Source organism: Limanda limanda, chromosome 8 (assembly GCF_963576545.1).
Source record: "Limanda limanda chromosome 8, fLimLim1.1, whole genome shotgun sequence".
Lineage (NCBI taxonomy): Eukaryota > Metazoa > Chordata > Actinopteri > Pleuronectiformes > Pleuronectidae > Limanda > Limanda limanda.
The window spans coordinates 18,906,725-18,929,604 of NC_083643.1; the positions used below are offsets into that span (position 1 = coordinate 18,906,725).

At 43.6% G+C, this 22,880-nt stretch overlaps 2 protein-coding genes across 3 annotated transcripts in view; both read right to left on the bottom strand.

The window, feature by feature from the left end:
• LOC133009376 (coiled-coil domain-containing protein 136-like) overlaps nucleotides 1-1,441 on the bottom strand; it is a 26,473-nt gene extending 25,032 nt beyond the window's left edge. Inside the window, exons 1-2 of one of the 2 annotated variants that reach the window (XM_061076864.1) lie at nucleotides 1,361-1,441; nucleotides 1,080-1,144 (exon numbers count right to left, since the gene is read on the bottom strand). In XM_061076864.1, coding sequence (XP_060932847.1) covers nucleotides 1,080-1,131 — 52 coding nt within the window. In that variant the 5' untranslated portion in view covers nucleotides 1,132-1,144; nucleotides 1,361-1,441. The remainder of the gene's footprint in view (nucleotides 1-1,079; nucleotides 1,145-1,360) is intronic. The other variant, XM_061076865.1, reaches the window with a different exon arrangement.
• Nucleotides 1,442-8,679: 7,238 nt separating this feature from the next.
• LOC133009375 (transmembrane and coiled-coil domain protein 3-like) lies at nucleotides 8,680-21,929 on the bottom strand. Its single transcript, XM_061076863.1, has 4 exons — nucleotides 21,732-21,929; nucleotides 10,970-11,943; nucleotides 10,726-10,861; nucleotides 8,680-9,840 (listed from the first exon to the last, which is right to left on the bottom strand). Exons 1-4 carry the CDS (start codon nucleotides 21,795-21,797, stop codon nucleotides 9,535-9,537), a joined length of 1,482 nt encoding a protein of 493 aa, XP_060932846.1. The 5' UTR covers nucleotides 21,798-21,929; the 3' UTR covers nucleotides 8,680-9,534.
• Nucleotides 21,930-22,880: the final 951 nt, after the last annotated feature.

Here is a 22,880-nt window from a genome sequence, read left to right on the forward strand (position 1 = left end):
CAGAGTGAAAGATAAGAGGAACGAGCCTGTTGGAGAGGAAGAAAGTCTCATGAGAAACAGCATCCCTGTTATGAAGGTCAAAACACAGGCTTTTCCGTAATACAAAATTATTCTGTGAACACTTAGATTTAAGTGGTTTACAGAGCTAATTTTACAGAGGGTTAAGGCTTTAGGAAATAATCTGATAACGATAAGTCATTGAAAGTTCATATTTAGGACGGTACGACACAGGAAAAGGAAGCCACATTCTGGAAATACTGGCTGCTGGTCAAAGGGCCGCTGACCTGCGGTTCACTGTGAGCCGCTCCACACCATAAACATCCTCCTCCAGTGTCCCACACTGAGTTGCTCATGTCTGCATAAACAACATACAAAAAAAACACACACTTCAGCTCGTTGAGACACAAAACAAAACATTCCACACGTTCTTCTTCCGAACACACACACAGATGAGCACTGATCCTTTATGAGGCATAGAATACGAAGATGTGCTGTTCGGTGGTATGAAGTTACCAGCTCGACTCGACTGCAGCTCAGCACGATCATGCAAAGTGAGAGAGAACTCAATTGTGAGCTGAAAATAATCTGGGCATGAAAGATTCAATAGCTGAGCCGAAATAACACAGAAGGCTGCACGGCTCCACGTTGCATCAATCCTCTAATGAGCCTCAGAATATCACACAAACACAAACAACAATAGTCTGGACCACATTATCTCCTCATGCTGCCAGACATCCATTACCTGCCAGGCTGCAGCTCCCGTCAAATGTCCACAGATGCTTTTATCCTCTCATGCAGCCAGTCAGTCTGTCAGCTCCTAAATGAGACAGCTTCCACAATGATCTCCCACCACCTGACCAGCACACCCCTCTCCCCCTCACTTCATCCCCCACCTGAGGAGGAAACACTCCTCTTCCTCATCGCACACATACATCCCCTCTTTTTCTACCTTTTGGAGGCTGATCGTATCTCATCTGTATAGTGCAGGGCTAAAAATAGCAGCATCCAAGTGCACAGCATTGCAGATACAACACACACACATACACACACACACTGACACACCACCAGCGTGAACAGACCTGTAGAGTCCACAGCCTCCTCGATGAGTGGAGGTAAACGCAGTCCATCCATGATCCCCTTGTAGCTGCGTTGAGGAGAGGGAGAGAGAGACCGAGAAAGAGAGTGGGCGAGTGAGAGAGGGTCAGAGGCTCTGCACGCCCACCTCAGCTGCAGGCAGAGCGAGAGAGGAAGAGAGGAAGGGAGAGAGAGAGTACTGAGCACAGTGCATGTGCAGAGACTCCAGTGCACACACACACACACACGCACACACACAAACACACACACACACAGGCGGCCGTACCTCGGGAGAATTATGAGGGAAGGTCCGGGGAGCTGAAGGTTGAGCTCTGGAGCGTGGGAGAGAGAGATGCCGAGATGGAAGAAGAGGGGAGGAGCAGAGTGGAGGGAGAGATGCTGTTTTCCAGGCGTAGAGCTCCGTTTCCACCTCTCTCTCTCCCACCCTCTCTCTCTCAAACACACACGCACACACTATCTCTCCCTGCTTGGCTGAGACTCTGTTTACTATTTTTGAAGCCTTCCTTTCAACTTCCTCACCCCCTCCCCCTTCCCTGAACAAGTCAATTTGTGTCTGTATGATGCAGAATTAATACTTTAACCAAAATAGATAGATAATAATAGATAATATCAACTCTATTATAATAAGATTCAGAACTTGGCTGTTTGAGGTTGTTCTCAAAAACCTACTCATATGTGGAAATATGACATTTTATAACACAGCTGTCTTGTGCAGGTGGAGCATGTGAACATATCAGGGTGAGTGCACCGAGGTATAACAACAAACCGATTTTCAAAAGAAGCTGAGAAGATCACGCAGGATCAAAACATTTGCAAATATTTGCTGTGTGCAAGATTCATCTGAGCTTTCCTCAACAAACAAACCCACAAACACACCGAACACACACAAAAAAACACACACACACATACATTTGTGCACATGCAGCCTCAGCCCTCAGGCCAAAAGAGCTTCACCTATAATAAGAACCAGGCAGTGTTGCAGTGGAGGCTGACAGATAATAACGTAGATTACTGATCATTTCCCCTCCATTGTTCATTTCCTCCCCCTCGCCTCTCCAACTCTCATTCTGTCTCTGTTTACTACGAACGAACAGAGGCTCTTGTGCTATCACACACTCTTCACCCACACACACACACACACACACATACACACACTTGATATCCTTATCTCTCTCACTCGGTCTGTTCCTCACCTCATTCTCTCTCTCTCTCTCCAGCCGCTGTCACGTCAGGCAACTTTGTGTGTAAGTGCACAAGAGGTCAAAAATGTGAGGTGGGTCTAAAACACAGAGAGAGGAAAGGAGTGCCAGGCTTAACCTTACAGGAGGATATTCCTATCACAGCAGTGTCAGAGAGCAGGAAGTGCTTTGCAGACACACACACACACACACACACGCACACACATAAACGAAGAGACACAAACAATTTAGTCAAGCATGTCCTCATGGGGAACCTGCCGGCATTTAAAAGAGGAAATGGTTAAGAAAAGAAAAGCAGAAGTCAGAGTAACGGAAATAGAAGGAAGTCTGAGGCTCAGCATGTGCTTGTTTCTACCTGGGATTAACAGCATGAGATTTCTCAAGCACAGACAACACATTACAACGGATGAAAGTCAGCACGTTGAAAAGATTGATGCCTGTGTTTATGAGCTTGTTTCCTCCTCCTCCTCCTCCTGTGGGGTTCTCAGCAGCTGTAATCCCCAGATGAGCAGAGTGAGCATGGAGGCATCTTTCTCGACTTGAAGACACCCCACAGTCTACACACACACACACACACACAGAGAGACACACACATAGAAGAGGGAGAGCTGTGCAGACAGTTGGCTGACAAGGTGTTCATAATGAGCTGACAATATCTGGCTTCAGTCCACCACTGTCACTACGGCTTGGCAGCGTTTTGGCAGCATTGCTAAAGATATAATCAAGTTTTCGGTGTGGTAATCCTCGTCCATATACTGTGACTAAATCCTAAAAATTAACCCCATGAAGAGGAGGAAGGCACGACAAGTCTGTGTGTTTATGCAGCAGGAGAGGGCTGGAGACAGATGAGCTGTTTGTTCTGTAACAGAGAGCAGTAACGCAGAGTGTGAGGTCAGCAGAAGGGAATCGCTCGGCTCTGCTCTCATACTGCAGCCTTTGTTTTGTCCTTATCCCACAAGTCATACTTACGGAGCCCACAGCTTTAGTATGAGCCTCAAGAATGTTGGCATCCATTTAACATGGAACGTCAGTGGACATACTCAGACGCACACAAACACACAATGGACAAACAGTTTCTGTCAGAGTTTGCAGTGTGTCTCTGTGGTTGTACATTTACAGCATTCCTGAAATCTTGAGTGAAACGATGGTTTGACTGAAAAATGTATTTTAACATTTGATTTCTTCTCACCAGACTGCCATGGCTTGCACATAGGAAAAGCCTAATAGGGAAGTAGAAAGAAGCTGTAATCACAATATATATATACATAGTATTATCAATCAATCAGTTTTATTTGTATAGCACATATTGTCAAATCATAATTTGCCTCATAGGGCATAGGGTTCTATATCCTCTGCCATTAACTCTCATTACATTGAATATTTTAGGAAAACTGTGGCTTTCTGATCAAGCGGTTCCAGAACATATTTTGTCTATGCTTTTTGTCTATTATCCTCCATTTGTTTGACATGGTGGAAACTGGGGGTGGGGGCACATCTCAATGAGCTTCTGGTTTTATTATCTCCCCTGTGTTCATGAACATGGGAAGAACGTGATGTCTCCATGGCAGGGACCTACATGGCCAAGGTTTGGACCAACCATCCAGGAGTGGGTCTTCCATACCACCTGCTGAGAGGGGAGAGAAAAGCAGAGAGGGGGCTTGGGAAGGGGGGGTGCTCATTAGAACCGAGACAAACAGGGGTGAAAGGTTAGTTACGCCTATGTAGGCGTACACGGGTCATTGAGTTAACAAGACAGAGGAGAGTGGATCAGTGAGGAAATGAGGTGAGGTGTGGTCTTGTTCCTGAACCTCAGCTGTAATAACTCCATTACATAAAAAGTGTATATAGGAAAGTCATAACTTAACAACAACAGATGAGATGAATCATCACAAAATGTATACAAACACACAACACAGATTATACATACACAATAATAAAAATATATATATCAGCACGGATGTTTCTAGAACAACCAAATTCAACATCCGAGCAAAATAAATCAAGTCAGTTTATTACAACGATGAAAAGCTCATCCATTCACACTGGTCAGATCCACAAGCCCCCATTAGAACTCACATTAATTGCTTGGGGATAAACCAGGGGGAGCAACATGCTGTGTAATTACTCTGCAGTGACAGTGTATCATTGTCACTGTCAGCTGGACATGTAATGGTGCCTCAGAGATATAAAAGTCAGTGATTCACCCCACAGTCCACTTTACACCACTGGGCTGCAAGCCTTTACCTCCGAGCATCGCTGTGGCGCTCGACGGTTGCCTAGCAACCCAAGGAAATTGGAGGTGCCTTTGAATTAGGGCATTTTAAGAGGTGATTTATTGGAACGGCCTTAATGATAAATGCCTCGATGAATCTGGAATTTTCTAAAGGCTATTTCTATGTATTCATCATTCGAAGATGGTCTAATTCTGGTCACAGACTCTGCAGCATCACAGAGCTGCAGACCTGGCGCCTGATGGAGGATGAGGCGGTGGCTTGCAGCTACATGCAGGCTGCATTTTTATGTTATAGTGCAAAAGCACAGGGAGGGAACATGGCCTGTTTCCATGACATCATAAACAGGAAATGGGAAGGGACCCGTGCTGCCAGAGGAGTCCAAGTTGCCAGAGAGGTCAGAACGTTCCCATAATGCGAGTCCATGCACTCAGAGGGACAGACCCACACAAACCCACACTCACTCGCAAAAATATTTATAAACACTCGCACAATTAATCACAAATATAAATTCAGCAATGCTTACAGCTAATTTTATCTACACCCTTCCCACTCTCTCTTTTGTCTTCCTGGGAGTGAGAAAAAAAAAAACGTGTCCTTCTCACGTCCCTCAGTAAAAATTGGAGCAGGGAGATAAACCGGCGCAGTTCTTTTTGGTTGCCTCCTCCATGCAGGTCCCATCCCCTGCGGTCACCATGCCAACCTGTGTGAGGAGGAGGCTTAGCTGCGTGGCCCCAAAGAGACTTGATGAGGTCCTGGGATAATTAGCAGCTCATTATGGAGCCCAGTGAATAGACCAACGAGCTGGAGGAGCCACAAGGGAGAGAGAGAGGAAGGCACACAGGATCTGAGCTTCACATCAAAGCCAAGCGCTCACTTCTTTACATCACACAATACAGAGGAGGGAGAGATGGGAGAGAAAATATTGCTCTCCATTCACACCTACAAATATAGCTCATAATCCGCGGTTTTTAAGCTTTTGCATGTGTGGTTGTGTGTGTGCGTGTGTGCGTGTGTGCGTGTGTGTGTGTGTGTGTCTGTGTGTGTGTGCGTGCGTGCGTGCGTGCGTGTGTGTGTGTGTGCGTGCGTGTGCGTGCGTGCGTGTGTGTGTGTGTGTGTGTGTGTGCATGATCTCTGCGTCACAGCAATCGGATTTTTCTTCTTCCCCCAGAGGCCTCAGTTGCTCTACAAATGCATTAAAACACAGTGCCAGTCCGCCTACACACACGCACACACACACACACACACACACACACACACACACACACACACTCACAATGATTCCACTCTTGAACTTAAGCTCTCATAAAGTACGGGAACACAGTGTGAGTGCCAGAGATCCCCAGCTAAGCTATCCGTCTATCACCCCTCCCTGATGCTGCATCTCACCGTGGTGGCTGTGCCTCTGGTTAGCATGCAGACAGACTTACTCTAAAAACCATGCACATCAGGATGCCAGGTGACCCATATTGCAGTGCGGTGAAGTTTAACCTTGCCGTGTAGGTGCATCCCTGTATCTGCTGCTCCCTGGCACTGAGATGATGCACGACATATTATACATTGCGTCATTTGAACTTGATGTTTTACACGCACGGTAGCTATCTTTCATTATTTAACGTTGTGGCTCTTTGATATTATTGGACCTGCGCTGATCCATTGAAGTAGAAAAATAATCCATGTCTCGGTTCACCAGTTTTTCCTGAGGATCAAAATCCACCTGCATGAGAAGCACATTAGTCTTGGATACAGAAAAGAATCCGTCTGCAGAGAGAATCCCTTCCCACAGGATTGAATACAGTGTGACCCAGATTTGATGTCTATGAAAATATACAGAAAAATACTGCAGTGAGGGCCAGGCGCTCGAGAAATGCAAAGCAATATAGAGCAAAAGCTGTAGTGTTAGTGACCATCTGTTGAAACAGCAGGGGGCGCTCCGCTTCTACTTTGGGGACATTTGCACCACAGATCAGTTGTCTGTGATGTTGTGGTTTGATTAACAGACAAGTGAGAGATAAAAAGGTTTGTGTGAAGTGGTTGCATTGATTTCAGGTCATGTTTTAGGTATCGATCAGTTTGTCATCATGCAGCCTTTTAACGTTATTATTCATGCCATGTCAAAAGTGGAGAACCTGCTCCCCCTAGTGGTGGTGAGAGAAATAAATCACCAGTGTGAAAAGGCAAATATTTGTGCTATTTATTCTAATCAAGTGAAACTTATTATAAACTACTTGCGGAATAAGTCTGTCTCGGTTGTGTTCTTCTGGTGCAAATATCCCAAGATAATGTAAAATAAACAAGATAATGACAAAGAAATCTGCAGTTTTATTCATGAAGTGTGTCTGAATATCTTCTGCTGCCATAAATAAGCTACTTTCAGGACATTTAAGTGATTTAACAAACTTCAGTCTATATCCTTTCCATTTTTGGCATCAGGGCACATGACAATTTCTCAATCTTCGATGTCCTAACACCCCCCCATCACATGCAACCTCAATGACAAAATCAATTCAACAGCATAAGAAACACATTGTTTAAAAAGGGTTGTTTAATTTAACAGAAATTGTCAGACGAAGGCACATGATGCATGAAGATACGACTGATTGATCACATGGTGCACCAGAGATGAGAAGAGAATGTAAACCTGATCTGTAGTTCTGCAGGTCAAACTTCCTCAACTGCGTTAAAACAGAAACAACATAATATGATGCAGTCGCTGACAAGAACAAATATCGACACAAACAATGTTAAAGTGGCAGACAAACATTAAAAAAAAGTGGTCTGTGACTTCATGTTAGATCCTTACAGGCATTGTTCATAAGACAAACAAACAATATTAGTCAGTCCATTAAATAGGCTCATAATTCAACACTTAGGAACTGTAATGTGCTCCCCAGTCATCACCAGAGCACTGAAGGCTGTTTGTTGCGTCTTTAAAAAAAAGAGAATTGCATTTTTCCTCGGAGAAAATGTCTTGTATCACAGTATAATCCATTGCCTCTTAATCACATTATTAGTAAAAGACATGGAGAGTGGGTAAAACACCCATAAGACATGTAAATACAGAGAGCCGAGTGTTGTTTGGGTGCACATGCATGCGTCACTGCACTGGTGATTCTGCCGTGTGTTGATATCACCATGCTACCAGCGCAGTGAGAGTCATGTTTGACCCCAGAGAGAGGAGACAGCTGGTCTTATCACACACCAGCAGTGGCTTCTTCAGTGGTTATGATCTCTCATGCAAACATTAATGACAGCCCCCTCTCCCCATTCCAGACAACACTAACAGCCTGTCACTGTAAAACATTTCGATAAACACACACACTCCTAAAAAGAATCATTCTTTAAATCAAATATATTGCACTTTGAACACGATGACCAGTACACTGAGAAACTTTAAGAGACGACTGACCTGCAAAAGTCAAACAAGGCAATCATAAGACAGGGGCGGGGAATCGTTGGCCTGTGGGACAATTCATACATATAAAGAATTTATCATGACAGCAACTGATTTATTTGATTTCGATTTTTCTGCAATAAAAGCTAACGTTTCCTTCAGTGGCGACCCCTACAGCTGCCTGTCGGGTCAGTCAGGGAGAAAGAAACGCACACATATAGCCTTCTTGCCGCTAAAATTGTAAAAGTAAAACTGTGCATTGTGTGTGAATGTGCATTTTCCTACCCCACAAAATCAAAAGCCTGATATGACCTCCACTGAACATGCTGATGTTTTTGCATGTGAAAACTGAGCCGAGCATATTTGCTACACCGTTTAATGTGGAACCATCTGGTGCGCCTGACAACTACATGAAATCGTTGAAGCAACAAGGAGCTTCAGGTAAAGTACAACACACTCTCACCGCCCAACTGTTTTTAAACTCACTCTCGCAAGGACTTGGTCCTGCTTAAGACCCTGGACGGAGGAGCATCATCACCACTACCATCTGACACAGTCGTCTTGCAGCACTGACCACATTTAATAGCCCTTGATAGGAAAAATGTTCCTCACCCCTGCAAGGGATGAAGAAAATAAACACGTAGAAAACCAGATGCTAATTTCCTCTGTGCCATGCGGGAATGTATCAGCGCGAACCTTCATGTCCCGTTCACTTCCGATTTGTTTGAGCGAAGGGGGGGAGGGGGGGGGGGGTAAAAACATTCCTTCCGCAACGTGGCTTCATGTGGAGTTCAACTTCAGTGAACTTTGACTTGCTTTTGCTTTACATGCACTTATTTGTGACATAGCCCTCAGTAGGTTCCTCATTGAAAGTTTAAATATATATACTCGTTCACCTCTTCGGGTGAAAGTCTGATTAGAAAATCTAGTTAAGTATGGAGGTAATACCAGAAGCCTGTTAGCTTTACTTGGCAAAAAGACGAGAAACAGGCCCAGAGAGCCTGGCTCTGTCTAAAAGTAACAAGTTCTCCCAGCGTCCCGATCTCATGTACCAATATGTTTCGGGTTTATGTTAAGCCAAGCTAAACAGCAGCTGATTGTAGCCATACAGATGCTAGCGTAGTTGAGGGCAAATTAGCACATTTCGACGTAGCCTTCTTCTTCACCATGTGCATGACTCCAAGAGTTTCAGTGATATTGAGTTAAGCTGAGGCAAAATGAAAAGAATAACCATTTTCTTCAATTTGGCCTGATCTATGGATTCTATTCTTTTAAAATGTGGTAAAGAGCGAGTCCCATGTTGCTGCATTATGGCGAAAACCATTTCTCTTCACCCTTGCCTTTTGGCCTTTTGTGTCCAGTGATTATTAGTTTTTCATCAATCAGTGAGGAGCTAACAAAATATACTGTTATAAATATTATTGTCACAATTAGATGGAAATATTAGCTACAAACATTCAAGTTAAGACAAGAAAATCACCAAAATTTCACTTAAAAAAAAAAACAGTGACTTCTGTGGATGAATGGCGGTCGTGTCCTCTGACGATTGTACAACCAATCCTCTTAGACTATCCTAACAACTGACAGTGTGGTGTTATTGTTGATTTCAGTATGGTCAGCCGAGCACCAGCAACCTGTCCATAGCGTACTGTAAACGGTCCAAATTCTTCCAGAACATGGTCAAGAAGCAAATCCCCAGGAAGGTGGCGACCACGTGGTATCGGCTCCTCATCAGTGGGGCGGCAAACTTAGCGACGGTGGAGACGCACACCAGGATGACGGTGATGATGGCCAGCATGATGTTGATGCTCTTCCCCAGCAGGACCCGGGCGTCGTGGCTCTCCAGCTGGACCGTCTGCTGCTGATGCTGCTGCTGGAGCTCCAGCTTGGACACTCGCGTCTGACACGACTCCAGGGCTTCCTGAAATAAACACGAGAGAGAGAAAGAGACTTCACGGTCCTGAACATTTCCAAAGTGGCTGACGGGTATTTTACTGACCTTTTAATCCTCAATTACCCAAATTCCCCCAAACGCTTAATTATGTATCAGAAGAAAAAACACGAGGATGGAGAGGGAAGCTTGTGGTCATGAATGCCAAGCGACAAATGAGACGATTTGCTTCGTAGAGTGTTCTCTGATGAAGGGGAAAACTTTCCCCTCACTGTGGTAATGATCTCATTAATTCCTGAACAAGCTTCACCGATGTGCTGAACATGACCTAATGATCCCCCAACGTGTCACATTTTTATATAACAACCAAAAAAACAACACGTGGCAATTTTCTGTCCAAGCATGTCCGTGACTGAGAGAAAACTTATCGAGCCTGAATCTGTTCTTTGTGTCCAAACCTGAGCCCGATGTTTTCTCTGATTACTTGAGGGGCATAAAAAATCGATTAGATTGCAAAGTCTTCAGAGCTGCCTGTGATCCACACCCACACTATGCAATAAAGCTTTAACCACAAGGCTACCTAAAAGGTAGCTGGTTGCTAAAGCTTAAAGTCGTCTTAATTGTTTCCAGCTCCTACGTTTTTATCGTATCAATATTTCTGGGGTTGGATTCCCAGAAGGGTTTGCACATTTTTACATAGAACCAGTGCTTAGCTTATGAGACCGGATGTGCTTGGGTTGAGAAATTAGCCTGAGAGAAAACGGATCAAGCCCATCCTGAATCTGATGTTTTGCCCAATTACAGGCACATACAGTGTTAAAAATCAAGTAGAAAGCCCTGCCTACATGTTCCAACCCAACCATCCTTCCAAATTTTTGTTCGAATCCATCTCTGGTTGGCAATCCACACACTAACCTGTATGTCCCTGGCCCTCTCGTGTGCCTGGTAGGCCACCCGCTCCTCAATGCTGGCCAGTTCCTGCTTCAAATTCGCCATTTCATTTTGGTGAAGCTCCGTCAGGTCGTTCAGTTGGTCTTCCAAATGTTCATACCTGGAGATCAATGCAGAAGTATTATTATTCAAATCAGACCTTTAAGTGTATTTTCACATGTTTACATCAAACTTATCAAAAAACGCATGATAAATTTATTATACATACCTGTATCTCTCTTCCTGCAGCGTTTGGCTGAGGATGCCATACTCTCTCTTGAACTGACCCTTCAGCTCCTCCATGTCATCCTCGAACTGGCTCTGAGCTTCTTTAACCTCCCTCACCTCCTCCAGGCTCAGGGCCAGTCTGCCATGACTGTCGCCACCTGCTGGCTGCTCCTGACCGTGGGCCTGCCCCGCTGACACCCCTCCTGCCGCAGGGTGTCCGTTACTGTCTGCTGAAATAGAAGCGCACTCCGAGGAGCACTCGTCATCACTGGGGTACTTGGGCTTGCTGACCATAGAGGTGCTGCTGCTCAGCCCCTTTGCTGCACTGTCAGTGGGTAACGGAGAGGAAGCATCGAGACTGGTCTTGAGGTGGGCGATGTTGTCAGCGCTGCCAAACTTGTTCCTGATGAGGTTGGCGAACTCTCTAGGTTTGCTGAAGAAGAAAGGTGGCGAGAGAGAAACGCCTGGTCCGATGGTCTTGATCTTGTCCATGGTCGGGTGTCGGCCACTGCCCGTCATGTCCCTCAGCAGCTCTCTGGGCGAGTCCCTGGGGATGGTGCTGTGCTTGAAAGCGGACGGATGAGGCGTTGGGCTGTGATGGATTTCACTGTCCTTCATCTTTCGATGATACTGCTCCAGCTTCTTTTGCATCTGAGCGATGTGTTGAGCCGATTTCTGGTTCTTCTTCTCAAACACCTGCTTGATGCGCCCCAACTGCTGCTTCTCCGCACTGTTCACCAGCTTCAGATACTCGGCTACATTCTCGTCTCTCGCCGTTTGCTCAATCTTCAGCTGCTCTGTGACTTTCAGTATCTTTTGCTGGAGGTTGTCCAAGCAGGAACGACTGCGCTGGATCTCGAAACCGATAGCAGGACCAGGACTGGAATCACTGAGATCCAGATCCAGATTGTTCTCTGAAGAACCCCGCCGCATCGATACAGGGAGGTTCAGTAAACTGCCCTCAGTGCTCCGATCCTGCAGGAGGGAGAAACAAAGATATTCAGAACGATGCATTTAGGGATGATCTTACAACACAGAAATGTGACTAATCAGCAAAAGATGAGATTAGTCATCCAGGAAAGTAAATATAGGGCCAGAAATTCCTATTCCATGCATCACCTGGGTTACTGCCTCATGTTGGGAAGCCTCATCTACCCAGTTTCAGTTTATATCCATGTCTGTCAAGATTCATATGATGTAGTGAAGACTTAAAAAAAGATTGAATAAAATGCATTTTATCTTAATAAATGTTTAAATTCTTAGTTATGGAAAACCAAGCTATAATAATGATAAAAATGCTTTTTAACAAACAAGTCAGATTTTTTTGTGCATGTGAGACAAAAACTGCAGGAGGAGTATCGGGACGAAATATGAGGCAGAAGAACAAAGAATAATAATATATGTGCAATCCATTGCGTCACTGCACACATAATGATGATAAGAAGTATGGTGAATAGTAGTGTATGTGCATGCATTGCATTTCTGCACACATAATGAATAGAAGAAATATAAGTGATAAAATGATGTCTACAAACATACTTAATCAAAAGCCAGGCTAAAGAGATATATATAAATAGATAGACGTGTATTTTGTGAAATCAAACTTTCTAAAAATCTAAATGAGTTCATCCTTGAGTCCAACTAAACCATGGATTTAAATTTAAAGAAAGTATCTCATGGTATTCCTGATATATTGCATTCATAAGAGTCATATGGACAGACGAACCACAGTTACACTAATACACATTATCGATATAAAAGTAAAATGAAGGGAGCAGTATTGACTGTCCATTACAATCTACAGTTACATGTGGCCAATTTGTTTACAACAAACAGTTTAACAGACAGTTCCAAATTAACGGTTTGGATAATTGGGTTAAATTGTTTAATTGCTTAGCGGACTAAGCTGTAGATGTGTCTCCAACAGTATCACTGCTCCCACGTGTCTCTGCAAAATGTCTGGTGAGTGAAACGTTGCTGTAACAATGAACATATGGTTGTCAAATAATCTCATTTTCCTTCAAAGGGCTGTTTACACGTATGTTTGAATGTATCCATATACAGTACCTCTGCACACTACTCCCCTGCCCGGATATTGCCGCTGTGAGACCATCTGGTGTGTATGTAATGCTCTTATAGGTTGGCACATCTGCTACATTTTAGCAGCAAGAATTTAATCCTGTTTGTTTATAGTATAGTGCACAGATACCAGCTATTAATGTGTATGAAAGAAGCGGAGCGTGCAGACCATATGTAGGTCAGTGATAATGTCACACAAGGCCACGCGCCTGAGGAAATCCTTTTTCCAGACAAAGTCCCCTAGTTTTACACAAAATTACCATTTCCCTGATGGAGGCCCAACATTATTGACTGGGACTGTAAATAGTTCACTGTTGAGCGGAGACTTTTTGAGGAAGAGAGACTGAATAAATACGACCACAGTAAGCAACTTTAACTTTGGCAGGCAAACTTGAGACGCTCCAAAAAGAGGAAGCTTGGGAAAAACAGCGAATAAAAGCCTTAATTAGGTTTCCGAGCAGGACTTCTTTTTTTGCTGAGGTGTCACTTCTCTGCAACAGTGACGTAAGAAGCCCTGCAAGTTGATCACAGCACAACAGCACAGTGATGATAGGAGATGTAAGCCTAAGACAAAGTGTTGTACAACAAGCACTATGGTCTGCACAAAGCTGCGCTAATCCTTAACAAATGTAACACTGCTAGTTTCAAGCAAATAAACAGATCACAGCCGACTTAGGACTCAATCCTGATTAGCATTTCCACATCAGCACATTATAGTTGCATATTGCAAGATAAGTCCCTTCATTGACTCACCGACGCTCCTCCACATGACTGTCAGGTGGACAGGGGTTAATCAGGGACATTACGTATGGCTGGACTCGCAAACTGAGTCACATATACACTGATGCTGAGACCCACACAAAAACACATTCACCTGATCCGATTACACACGCAACCTTCCCATTTAATTGCCCTAGACACAATCAACCTGTTCAACTGGTTTGTGTAGTTAATACAGAGAGCAGCTGCAATATCGTCTTCTCCATCCCTGATTATTACTAGAATGTGGTTTCACCATAATGAGCAAAACAGAAACTGCTTTGCAGCCAACTTGTTTGTAACAACACTGGCTCTGTCATTATCTCTCTCAATAACAACAGGATGAAATGCTGGGACATTTGTGTTTGACACAAGACGAATCCTTGTGATCCTGGTGACAGCATTTTTCCTGTAAATCCAGTTCAAAATGTCAGTTTGCCCTCTGGGCTTCATGACTACATATCTGCAAAATCACATGTTGGTTTGAAACCAATTAGCATTTATTTTACTTTGCACTATTCTATTGGAATTGATTCCTGCATGTTTCGGTGTCTTATCTGTTCTTCAGTCTGTTTGCTGTGTATTAGGGAGTTTTCCTGCCTGAGACTCGGGAGTAAGATCCCATCTTTGTTCAATTTGTTTGCATTTGATCCGGTTAGTTCAGGTTTCACATTCTCATTTAGGGATCACACTTATTCATCAACACTATAGCGCTGGAGGCGAAAACTACAAACAATCCTAGAGTCTAGGCAACTCTGTTTCTGAAGAGATCAGGAAGACTTCTGCTTCTTTTTCTTCTTCTATTGTTTAATATGGTCTTAACTTCCTGCAACCGTTGCAAAAGTCTAAACTATTCCAAAAAGGGTTTTCACACTGCAAACGAACCAAGTGTTCTCTACCTGTTTATGTGAAACTTTGTATTAATTGCTGCCCATCTTGAGCAGGACTCCCTGGCATTAGATATTTTGTTAACTCCTGGTTAAATAAAAAATAATATAACTAAATTGATTTCAAATTAAACATGGTATTCATTGTGCCAGCTAAAGGTCAGCATGTTCACATTGTCATTGCAAGAATGTTGCCATGCTCTCATCATTCAGTCCAAAGCACTGCTGATGCTTTAAGCTAAAGGGCAACTTCCAGGCTGTCAACTCTTACTGTTGTGTAAAATGGGTTGTTTATTGGTCTCTATGTGCTTGATATTATACTGTGCATACATCATACTTATTTATCAATAGTGTGTGGCTGGAGAATGCCATGCTTATTTCAACAAGCGTTCCTGCAGTATTTCAGCCTCTGTCCTTGTCCCATTCTCTCCCCCTCTCTGGCATCGGCCCTTCTAGAACACAGGACTCATTCTCTGCAGAGAAAAAAGCTCACTTTGTCGTGTCCTACCTCTGCTCTGTCCAGGCGTCTGATGAGCGAGCTACTTGCATATGGATTCACAGGCCTTACGTAGCCTGAGGAGCCTTGCACCCAATCGCAATCCCCTCTCCTCCTGGAGACCATGCAAATATCTCTTGACAGAACAATTAGTTTCACACATAAGCTGAGCTTTTGTCAAACCTGTTTTCCCAAAAGATACAGTCAACGAATATCTTCCTTCTTAAAGAGGAAGTATGGGCCAGGCCAGTATGTAGATTGCTCATGTTACCCAGTCTTTTTAGTTTTCAAACGAGGAACACAAAGAACTGTCTGTTCAACCAGAAAGCTTAGGCAACATGCTCTTTATTAAGCACTGGAACTAAGCTGGTTCCTCTAAGCTTTTACCAAATGTTCCATGTTCTGCTCTGTAGCATTAGGGAGCAAATAGAGGTCTAAGTGTATTGCTTCAAGATGTTGTGTGATATCATTTATAGGGGATGAGCATATGTAACAGTGGCCTGGCAACTAGTGATGAGTCACTGTTAAGGCCTGAAACAAAACCAGGCCTCGACAGGGGTGGAAGTGTTTGGAAGGAGGATCAACAAAACTTCCATTTTCACACTAATGCATCAAGTGAGCGTCAAGCCAAATTTGTCTCACACAGCTGGAATGAGAGGCGTACACTTTGTGTTCTAAAACACAAGGCTCTTGGCAGGACGACTCCTGATTCATGAGAGCAGCTCAAATGACGCTGATAACACAACCCAGATGTTTTAAACTTACTAGAGACCAAAGTTAAATTTGACATCAGACATTTTCCCTGATGAGATACTCTGCGAAAATCGTGCCATTTCAAACTAATAAGCCAATTTCCACCACGGCTGCTGCCGCGACTTAAGAGTTGTACCCATAACTGCTGGAGCAATCTGAGGGCCTCTCTGGATGAGTGGCTCTGCTTAATGAATTAGTCTCATGCTGATGAAAATGTCTCTCCAAATCTACAGAGAAGCTGCCCTACTTTTCAGTCCATTTCTCCCTATCACTTAAGCAGTTCTCCAGGGCTTGTTGAGGTAGAAGGGTGAAAGAGAGCAAGGATTGAAGGTTTGTAAGCCCAGGAACTAGGGGAAAGGCCACAACGCAGCAGATGGCAGCAGCAGCAGAGTGCAACAGTTGGATGTACAGTCCTAAACTGAGGTTACAAATTGAAGCCAGGTAAGAGTTTGATGAGACTGTGGTACCATTTAACGTGATTTAACCTTTCTAGGTTGTTTTTAAGCAACACAGTTAGATCCTGCCTGTGCTCACTGACTATAAGTATACAATTTGCCTTTCACACATGCACCACACAGTGGGGGGTTCTCTGCATAGACAGGTTCACAACAATCAAATCTCATTTCCCAGTTGGATGTCAGCATCCTCTAAGGAACCCTTCTGTCGACGTGAGACATTTGTATTGTTTTCAGGTTCTAACACCAGTTGATGAGGTTTCTAACCTCATCAACTTGGTGTTAGAAAGGTTAGAAACCTCATCTCGCTCCTCGCTCGTGGTGTACTCGCTGGTCCTTATCCGGCTGTATTTTCACATGGGTTCACTCAGACGTTATCCGACCGACAGACAAAACAAAGAGGGCTACAGAAACTGAAACAGATAAGAGATAAGGGGATGGAAGTACTACAAAGAGATATGGTCCCAAACTAAGCTCAGCGGCACAAATCATCCCAATCATCCTCATCTCCACCAACAGGATCTACAGGAGCCCTCTGTGCCCCCGGGGTGCCTCCCTCACACCTAAGCCCCTGCATAAGCTCCCCCCTTCACCAGGCTGCCCTACATAGCACACACAGCGTCTGTGCAACAGCGTGACCCATTTTAATATGCTCTGACCTCACTCGACAGCATAACATAAAGATCCAACTGCATTAGCCTCAATCTTGACCCGACAAGGGAGAGCCGCTTGTTGTTCTGCTCCGGAAATTCGCACAAATATTCGCTGCTTTTTCGAGAGGGGGAGAAAAGTCATGGTGAGTCGCTAGAAACTGCAGATGCTGCTTATCTTGCACTGCAGTGTTCTCCCTCTTGGATCAATGGTCTAGTTAGCAATTCAGTTTTTCATGCAAAAGCAGACACTGCACCCCCCTCTCCCCCACTGCAGCACCGGAGGAGGCAAGAAACGAGAAGCATCCAAAATTGAAGCCGTGAACTGGAGTGTGGCAGAAAAGCAGAACTTATTTAGGTTCCAGTGGTTGTGCAGTGGGTACATTCTCAACACTGAGCTGCATTAGTCTAATACATTGTGAGTCAGATTAGCAGAACACACAGAATCTGAGCCTGTTTCTCGCTAAGCTCGCTGCCCCCTCCACAGACAAGTCATCTTATTCAAACAGGAAGGCACTGCACCACGTTATGAGGAAGTACGGTTTCCAAGCAGTCACGATCACAAGCTGTTATCTGCTGAAACCATCAGTTCAGGTCATGCCGTGAATCACATACATGTCGCAAGTGTTTGCAGCGATCTGAATAAGTAGATCTAAACGATCAGAATGTGGTGTGTTGTTTGGTACATAGAGTGGCACTTTTACCGAACTTTCTATATTTCCATTCTCTCTGTTTGTGCCTCTCTGCACCCCAAGTAAAACACACAGAAAAAAAAAGAACTGGCACACTCATCGAGATGGAACAAAACCGTCCCTTCAGTGGAGAACAGAGCCACAGAGGGGAAGAAGCCTGCAGTGCTTATTGGTATTCCTTCCAGCTGATCCTCATGGATACAGACACTCTCCCACTCAGGACTCACACAGGGGAACCGGAAAAAAACAGAAACGGGGAGAGAGAGAGCGACAGGGAGCACATCTTTTGATCGGAGAGCTGACCCAACATCTCCTCCTCCTCCTCCTCTCATCTGCATCCAACAGCTGCCTATGTGGTCTTCATCTGAATAAAAGAGGGGGAGGGCGAAAAAAAACATTGCAGCAGAGTTTGAAGTCTTAAGTTGTCTGAATGGCTAATTCCCAGGAGGTCAGCAGAATGAATTGCTAAAAAGCATATTCACTATTATCTCATAGACAAGCTGCTCCCAGACTAAATCAATAGCCCATTAACACTCTCAGCGTCTGCTTGCCCCCATCAACTGGAAGGATATTGACTGGGATTCAATTAAGATAAATATGCAGCTATAATCAATGCACTCAGAGTGAGAGAGTGAGTGGCCGCGATGACAAAGCAGGGTTGGTAAAGAGTCAAGCAACTCATTAGCCACGAAAATGGCACTTGATAAAAAGAATAGAGCAGGGGGACAATGTTTGCAATTCAATGAATCACATCATAAAGCATGTTAAAAAGGATGCCAGTTACCCAAACATGATGACTCATATGTTTGGCCTTTGTCTGGTGGCATGAATGTACCGCAGCCAGCACAGGTGAAGCAGAGGGTTCATGTTAGGACAACACGTGTCACTGAGAAATGGCCAGCACAGCTCGGCAGGCCCCCATCCACTGAGGGTTAAAGACATTTGCTGGAAATGAGCCACTCAAGCTGAATTGTTGCATCATCTTGGCCTCTAACCCATTATGTCTTCTGCACAATGGCTTTTTGAGAAAAAAAACTGGAATGTCAATTGCGGCCAACAAAAGAGGGAAAAGCAGCAATAAACCACCCAACCGTCAGATATGTCCCTTCATACTATTGTGTTGATGGTTACACAGCGGGAGAGTCATCCGCCCCTTTCACTTTTTGAACACTTAACTGTGTTGTAGACATTTTCATAAATGTATCAAATCAAAAACTGGACTGGATTCCACCTTCAGTGGAATGAATTGATAAGACTTGTGTTATCTGAATTCCAACAGTTGACTGTGCCACGAAGTACGCAACAGAGATAAGATCATGTTGAGGCATAGACCACAGCATGAGAAAAAAAATTGCTAAAAGGTTTGAGGCACAATGGGAACAATAATAAATGTGAACCGGGTAAAGATTAGAACCACTCAGAATTTGTCTGGAGGTGCCCGTCTGACCTAATTGGGTACTGGGCAAGAAGCAACAAAAAAACCATTGTCCAATCTCAAGCCAGTTTAAGAAATGATCTCCAGGAAACGTCCACATTGGGTCTGGACTTTCTCCAGAGTATGTCCTACACAGCAGGACTGAGCCGCATGCAGGAGGCAGGACATGTTCTATGAATTCCATTCCGCCATTGGCCCATATCACCAAAAGCTCTCCAATCTCGTTGTCTTTCTAAATTGACATCTTCGTCTCTGCCTTCCACATGTCTGACACCTCTTTTTTATATATTCTCTGGGTTTATTTCAGCTATGCATCCGACATGTGCTAGAAAAACCATCAACGCACTCACTCGCTTGCTCCCAGTGAATTCTACACTTTATCTGTATTCTCACATAAATCGGACCCTCTGGAGAATGTAAGGAGTAACTGATGGCCACTCAGATATTTGTGTTCTCATATAAAGCCCCTCTGAATGATTTCAGGAGACTATCCAGAGTTCAGTGCAGGTCTGAAAGAAGATTAATGAAAGAGTGGATGAAGGTTGTAGCGACCCAGACTTTTCCTGAAGTTGCCAGTCTGAACAAACTGAGCCCCAAGCCTTGGTCAGGGAGGCGAACAAGAACCAATCAGCCCCTCTTCAGATAGCAGAACTTCAATAGTTTCTAAGAGCATGTTTTCACCTTGTCTTCACGGGATATTGAGTAGATTGGAGGGCAAAAGGTGGGATTTCCTTTCAGCATTACATCTTAGACACATTAAAATGTGCAAAAAGAGGTAGAGTCTGAATACTTCCTGTCACAAGCTATTTGTGTATTACACTTCTTCTTTAGAGGAAAAGTTATTGACTCTAATTCATTTGACTTCGTGTTGCTCACAGGCCAAGGGCTCAGAAACAGAGCCCAGAGGAACTGAGGGCTCGCACGACATGCACGATGCTGATGATAAACATGTCACCACCACCTCTGAAGAATAAGGTGGCTGCTCAACCAGCCTGAAGGCTCGTGCATATTCTAACATTACAAACAAAGACGCAATAGCATGCTGCATGATACTTGGCTGACTTTCTGGTTGCGCAAGTATCTCATTCCTCTCCTCCGAGTCAATGTGACCGAAAGCACCTACTCAGGTTTATCTGTTTGATTGCGTCATCAAAACCATGAGAAGACATTCAGTCGCAAATAGTTGGACTTTTTGTATCTGAGCGTAGATGCATCTGTATGTTGTCAAGACTGGTGATGTTCTTTCAGTCAAAATTTGTGATTTGGGCTAAACATATAAAAATGTGTGATTTGAGTAAGTTTCTACGTGCTGAGGTAAAACAATAACCATAAAACCAAGATAAAAACATGTCTGACAGTAATCAGGACATTTTTTCTATGTGATCATCATCCACTGTTTGCTGTGGGTTTAGAATGATTGTTTACAGATGATTAGATTTATATACAGTACTACACCCAGAGCACATTTGGTATACATTATTATATTGTGTGTGTGTTGTTAGACTCTGTGCTGTTGTAAATAGAGCGACATAAATAAAGTTGTGATACCATAAATTAGTTTTTTACTATATATTCTAAATGTCAGTGTCACAAAACCGTACCCAGCACCACCTGTCATATGGAGTAGGGTTAAAAAAAGGTCACACGTTTAGTTTCTGATTGACCGCAAACCAATAACACCTGTACACCAATCTTGCAAAAAAAACACACATTAAGGCTTGAGTCGGAATAAACCATTAATTATCTTATTTTGTACAGATTAAATGCTCTAGGATTTAGTTTAAAATGCTGGACTGAACTGCATTATTACTTCAACCAAGGAGGTTATGTTTCCCCTCTGATATTATAAACACTCTCAATATGACAACCATAAAGTACAGAATGATTATTTGATTTGTGGATTGACAAAAACTCCCACAAATTTAATTTAAATTCTGTACTTTATAGTGGTCATATTGAAAGTGTTTATAATATCAGAGGGGAAACATAACGTCCTTGGTTGAAGTAATAATGCAGTTCAAAACTCATCTGATAGTTAACTATGACAATTAACTAGAAATTAACAAAAACACTAAATTAACTCAAAATCTACTGAGAATCCTGTGAACATCGCTGGTTTATGTAGATTGGCAGAAAGAGAATTGGAAGACATTACCCAAGACTTTTCACCATTTTCTGACTTTCACAGATAAGGAAAATAACACATTTAAATACAATCATTGCGAGTTTCACACTAAATTTCAATACAGACAGATTATGATCGTCCCATGTGGATATGGAAAAACCCCATGACGTTTACAGAGACAGACACCCTGAAGGCTTCTCCGCGATGGACACATTCTGTTTCTATGACGAACACATGTTCACATGTTACATATGATATGAGCGGCAGGGTGACTGGGGCTCTTTGTTAGAGGAGAGATATGCAGCTGCTGCTTTCACATGACGTGGATCTCACACAGACCACAGTGTGTGTGTGTGTGAGTGTGTGTGTGTGTTTCTCGCTGGTACAGTAGCCACACAACAATGGTGCACAACACACTCACATGATACTCACCATCCGGCTGCTGAGGTGTTTCTCCACTTCGCATAAACTTCGCACGGACACGCTGGCGCTGGGCATAATAATGATAATCCGGAGTCGGAGCTTCAGCCCGGAGACACACGATCACTTCTTCTTCTTCCTCCTCTTCTTCTTCATCCACCTCAGCGGCAGCTCAGCACTCACTGCCTGAGCCCATGTCGAGACCGGACCGGCTCTCCCACTCTCTCTCTCTCTTTCTCTCTCTCTCTCTCTCTCTTTACGCACACACACACACGGTCGGCCCTCATCGACGAACTGTGTGAACCTAAGCCCCGCCCACTCCTCTCTGGCTGCACTAGGAGGGGTTAACTCTTTGAGCGAGCGTGCCTGTCGCCGAGAGATAAGACACTGATCGCACAGTTCTCAACATGTGCAATGGACACACAGGGATTTCAGTTTATTTCACTCTCTCTTCTCTAGGACAGAGGGGTTGTTTTTTTTGGAGTGAGATATAAAAGATGCAGGAGAAACCAGAATCCACTGAAACTGAACTGAGAAATCACTATATCTATTTGTCTTTATTAACTTATTATTTAAGACAATATTATACATGTACATCGATTTGCTGATGTATGGGCAGCATTTAGGGCTAACTATGTAATGCAGTCATGTTCCAATATTTGTATAAGGGAGGTTTCATGGGTTTAAGCAGTTCTAGAGCAAATATACAAGTTTCTTTCTCACCACAGTCATTTCTTGTCTGAGGAAATCTAAAACTAAAGCATGATTCAAGAGCGAGCCATGCAAACTGTAAATAAGTAAAAAATATATATAATTCCAAGAGAAAAAAATCAGGGTTTCTGGTAGATTTCAAAACAGTATGAAACATGAATAAAATTCTAATGAACTCTTTCCTTTATTCCAAAGTGAATTGCAAGTAAGCAAAGCAGTTCCCCTTGACATGATTGTGTGAAATTGAAAAGCAAACTGTGAGGACTCATAAAACATAATAAAAATTATTATATTTCAGTTAAAGTCAAATGAAATTGAGAGGAGACTATGAGTATCGCACTCACAAGTAACATGTTGAGCATATATTGAAATGTGTAGACTTAATGGCACAATCCATTCATCCATCTATCTATTACGTATACACCACATTATCTTCTGAGGGTCTCAAGG

Coding starts and splice junctions, on each gene's coding strand:
- LOC133009375 (XM_061076863.1), bottom strand. CDS start 21,797: ATGCCCAGCGCCAGCGTGTCCGTGCGAAGTTTATGCGAAGTGGAGAAA. Junction 11,944..21,731: donor AACACCTCAGCAGCCGGATG/GTGAGTATCATG, acceptor TCCCTCCTGCAG/GATCGGAGCACTGAGGGCAG. Junction 10,862..10,969: donor CTGCAGGAAGAGAGATACAG/GTATGTATAATA, acceptor ATTGATCTCCAG/GTATGAACATTTGGAAGACC.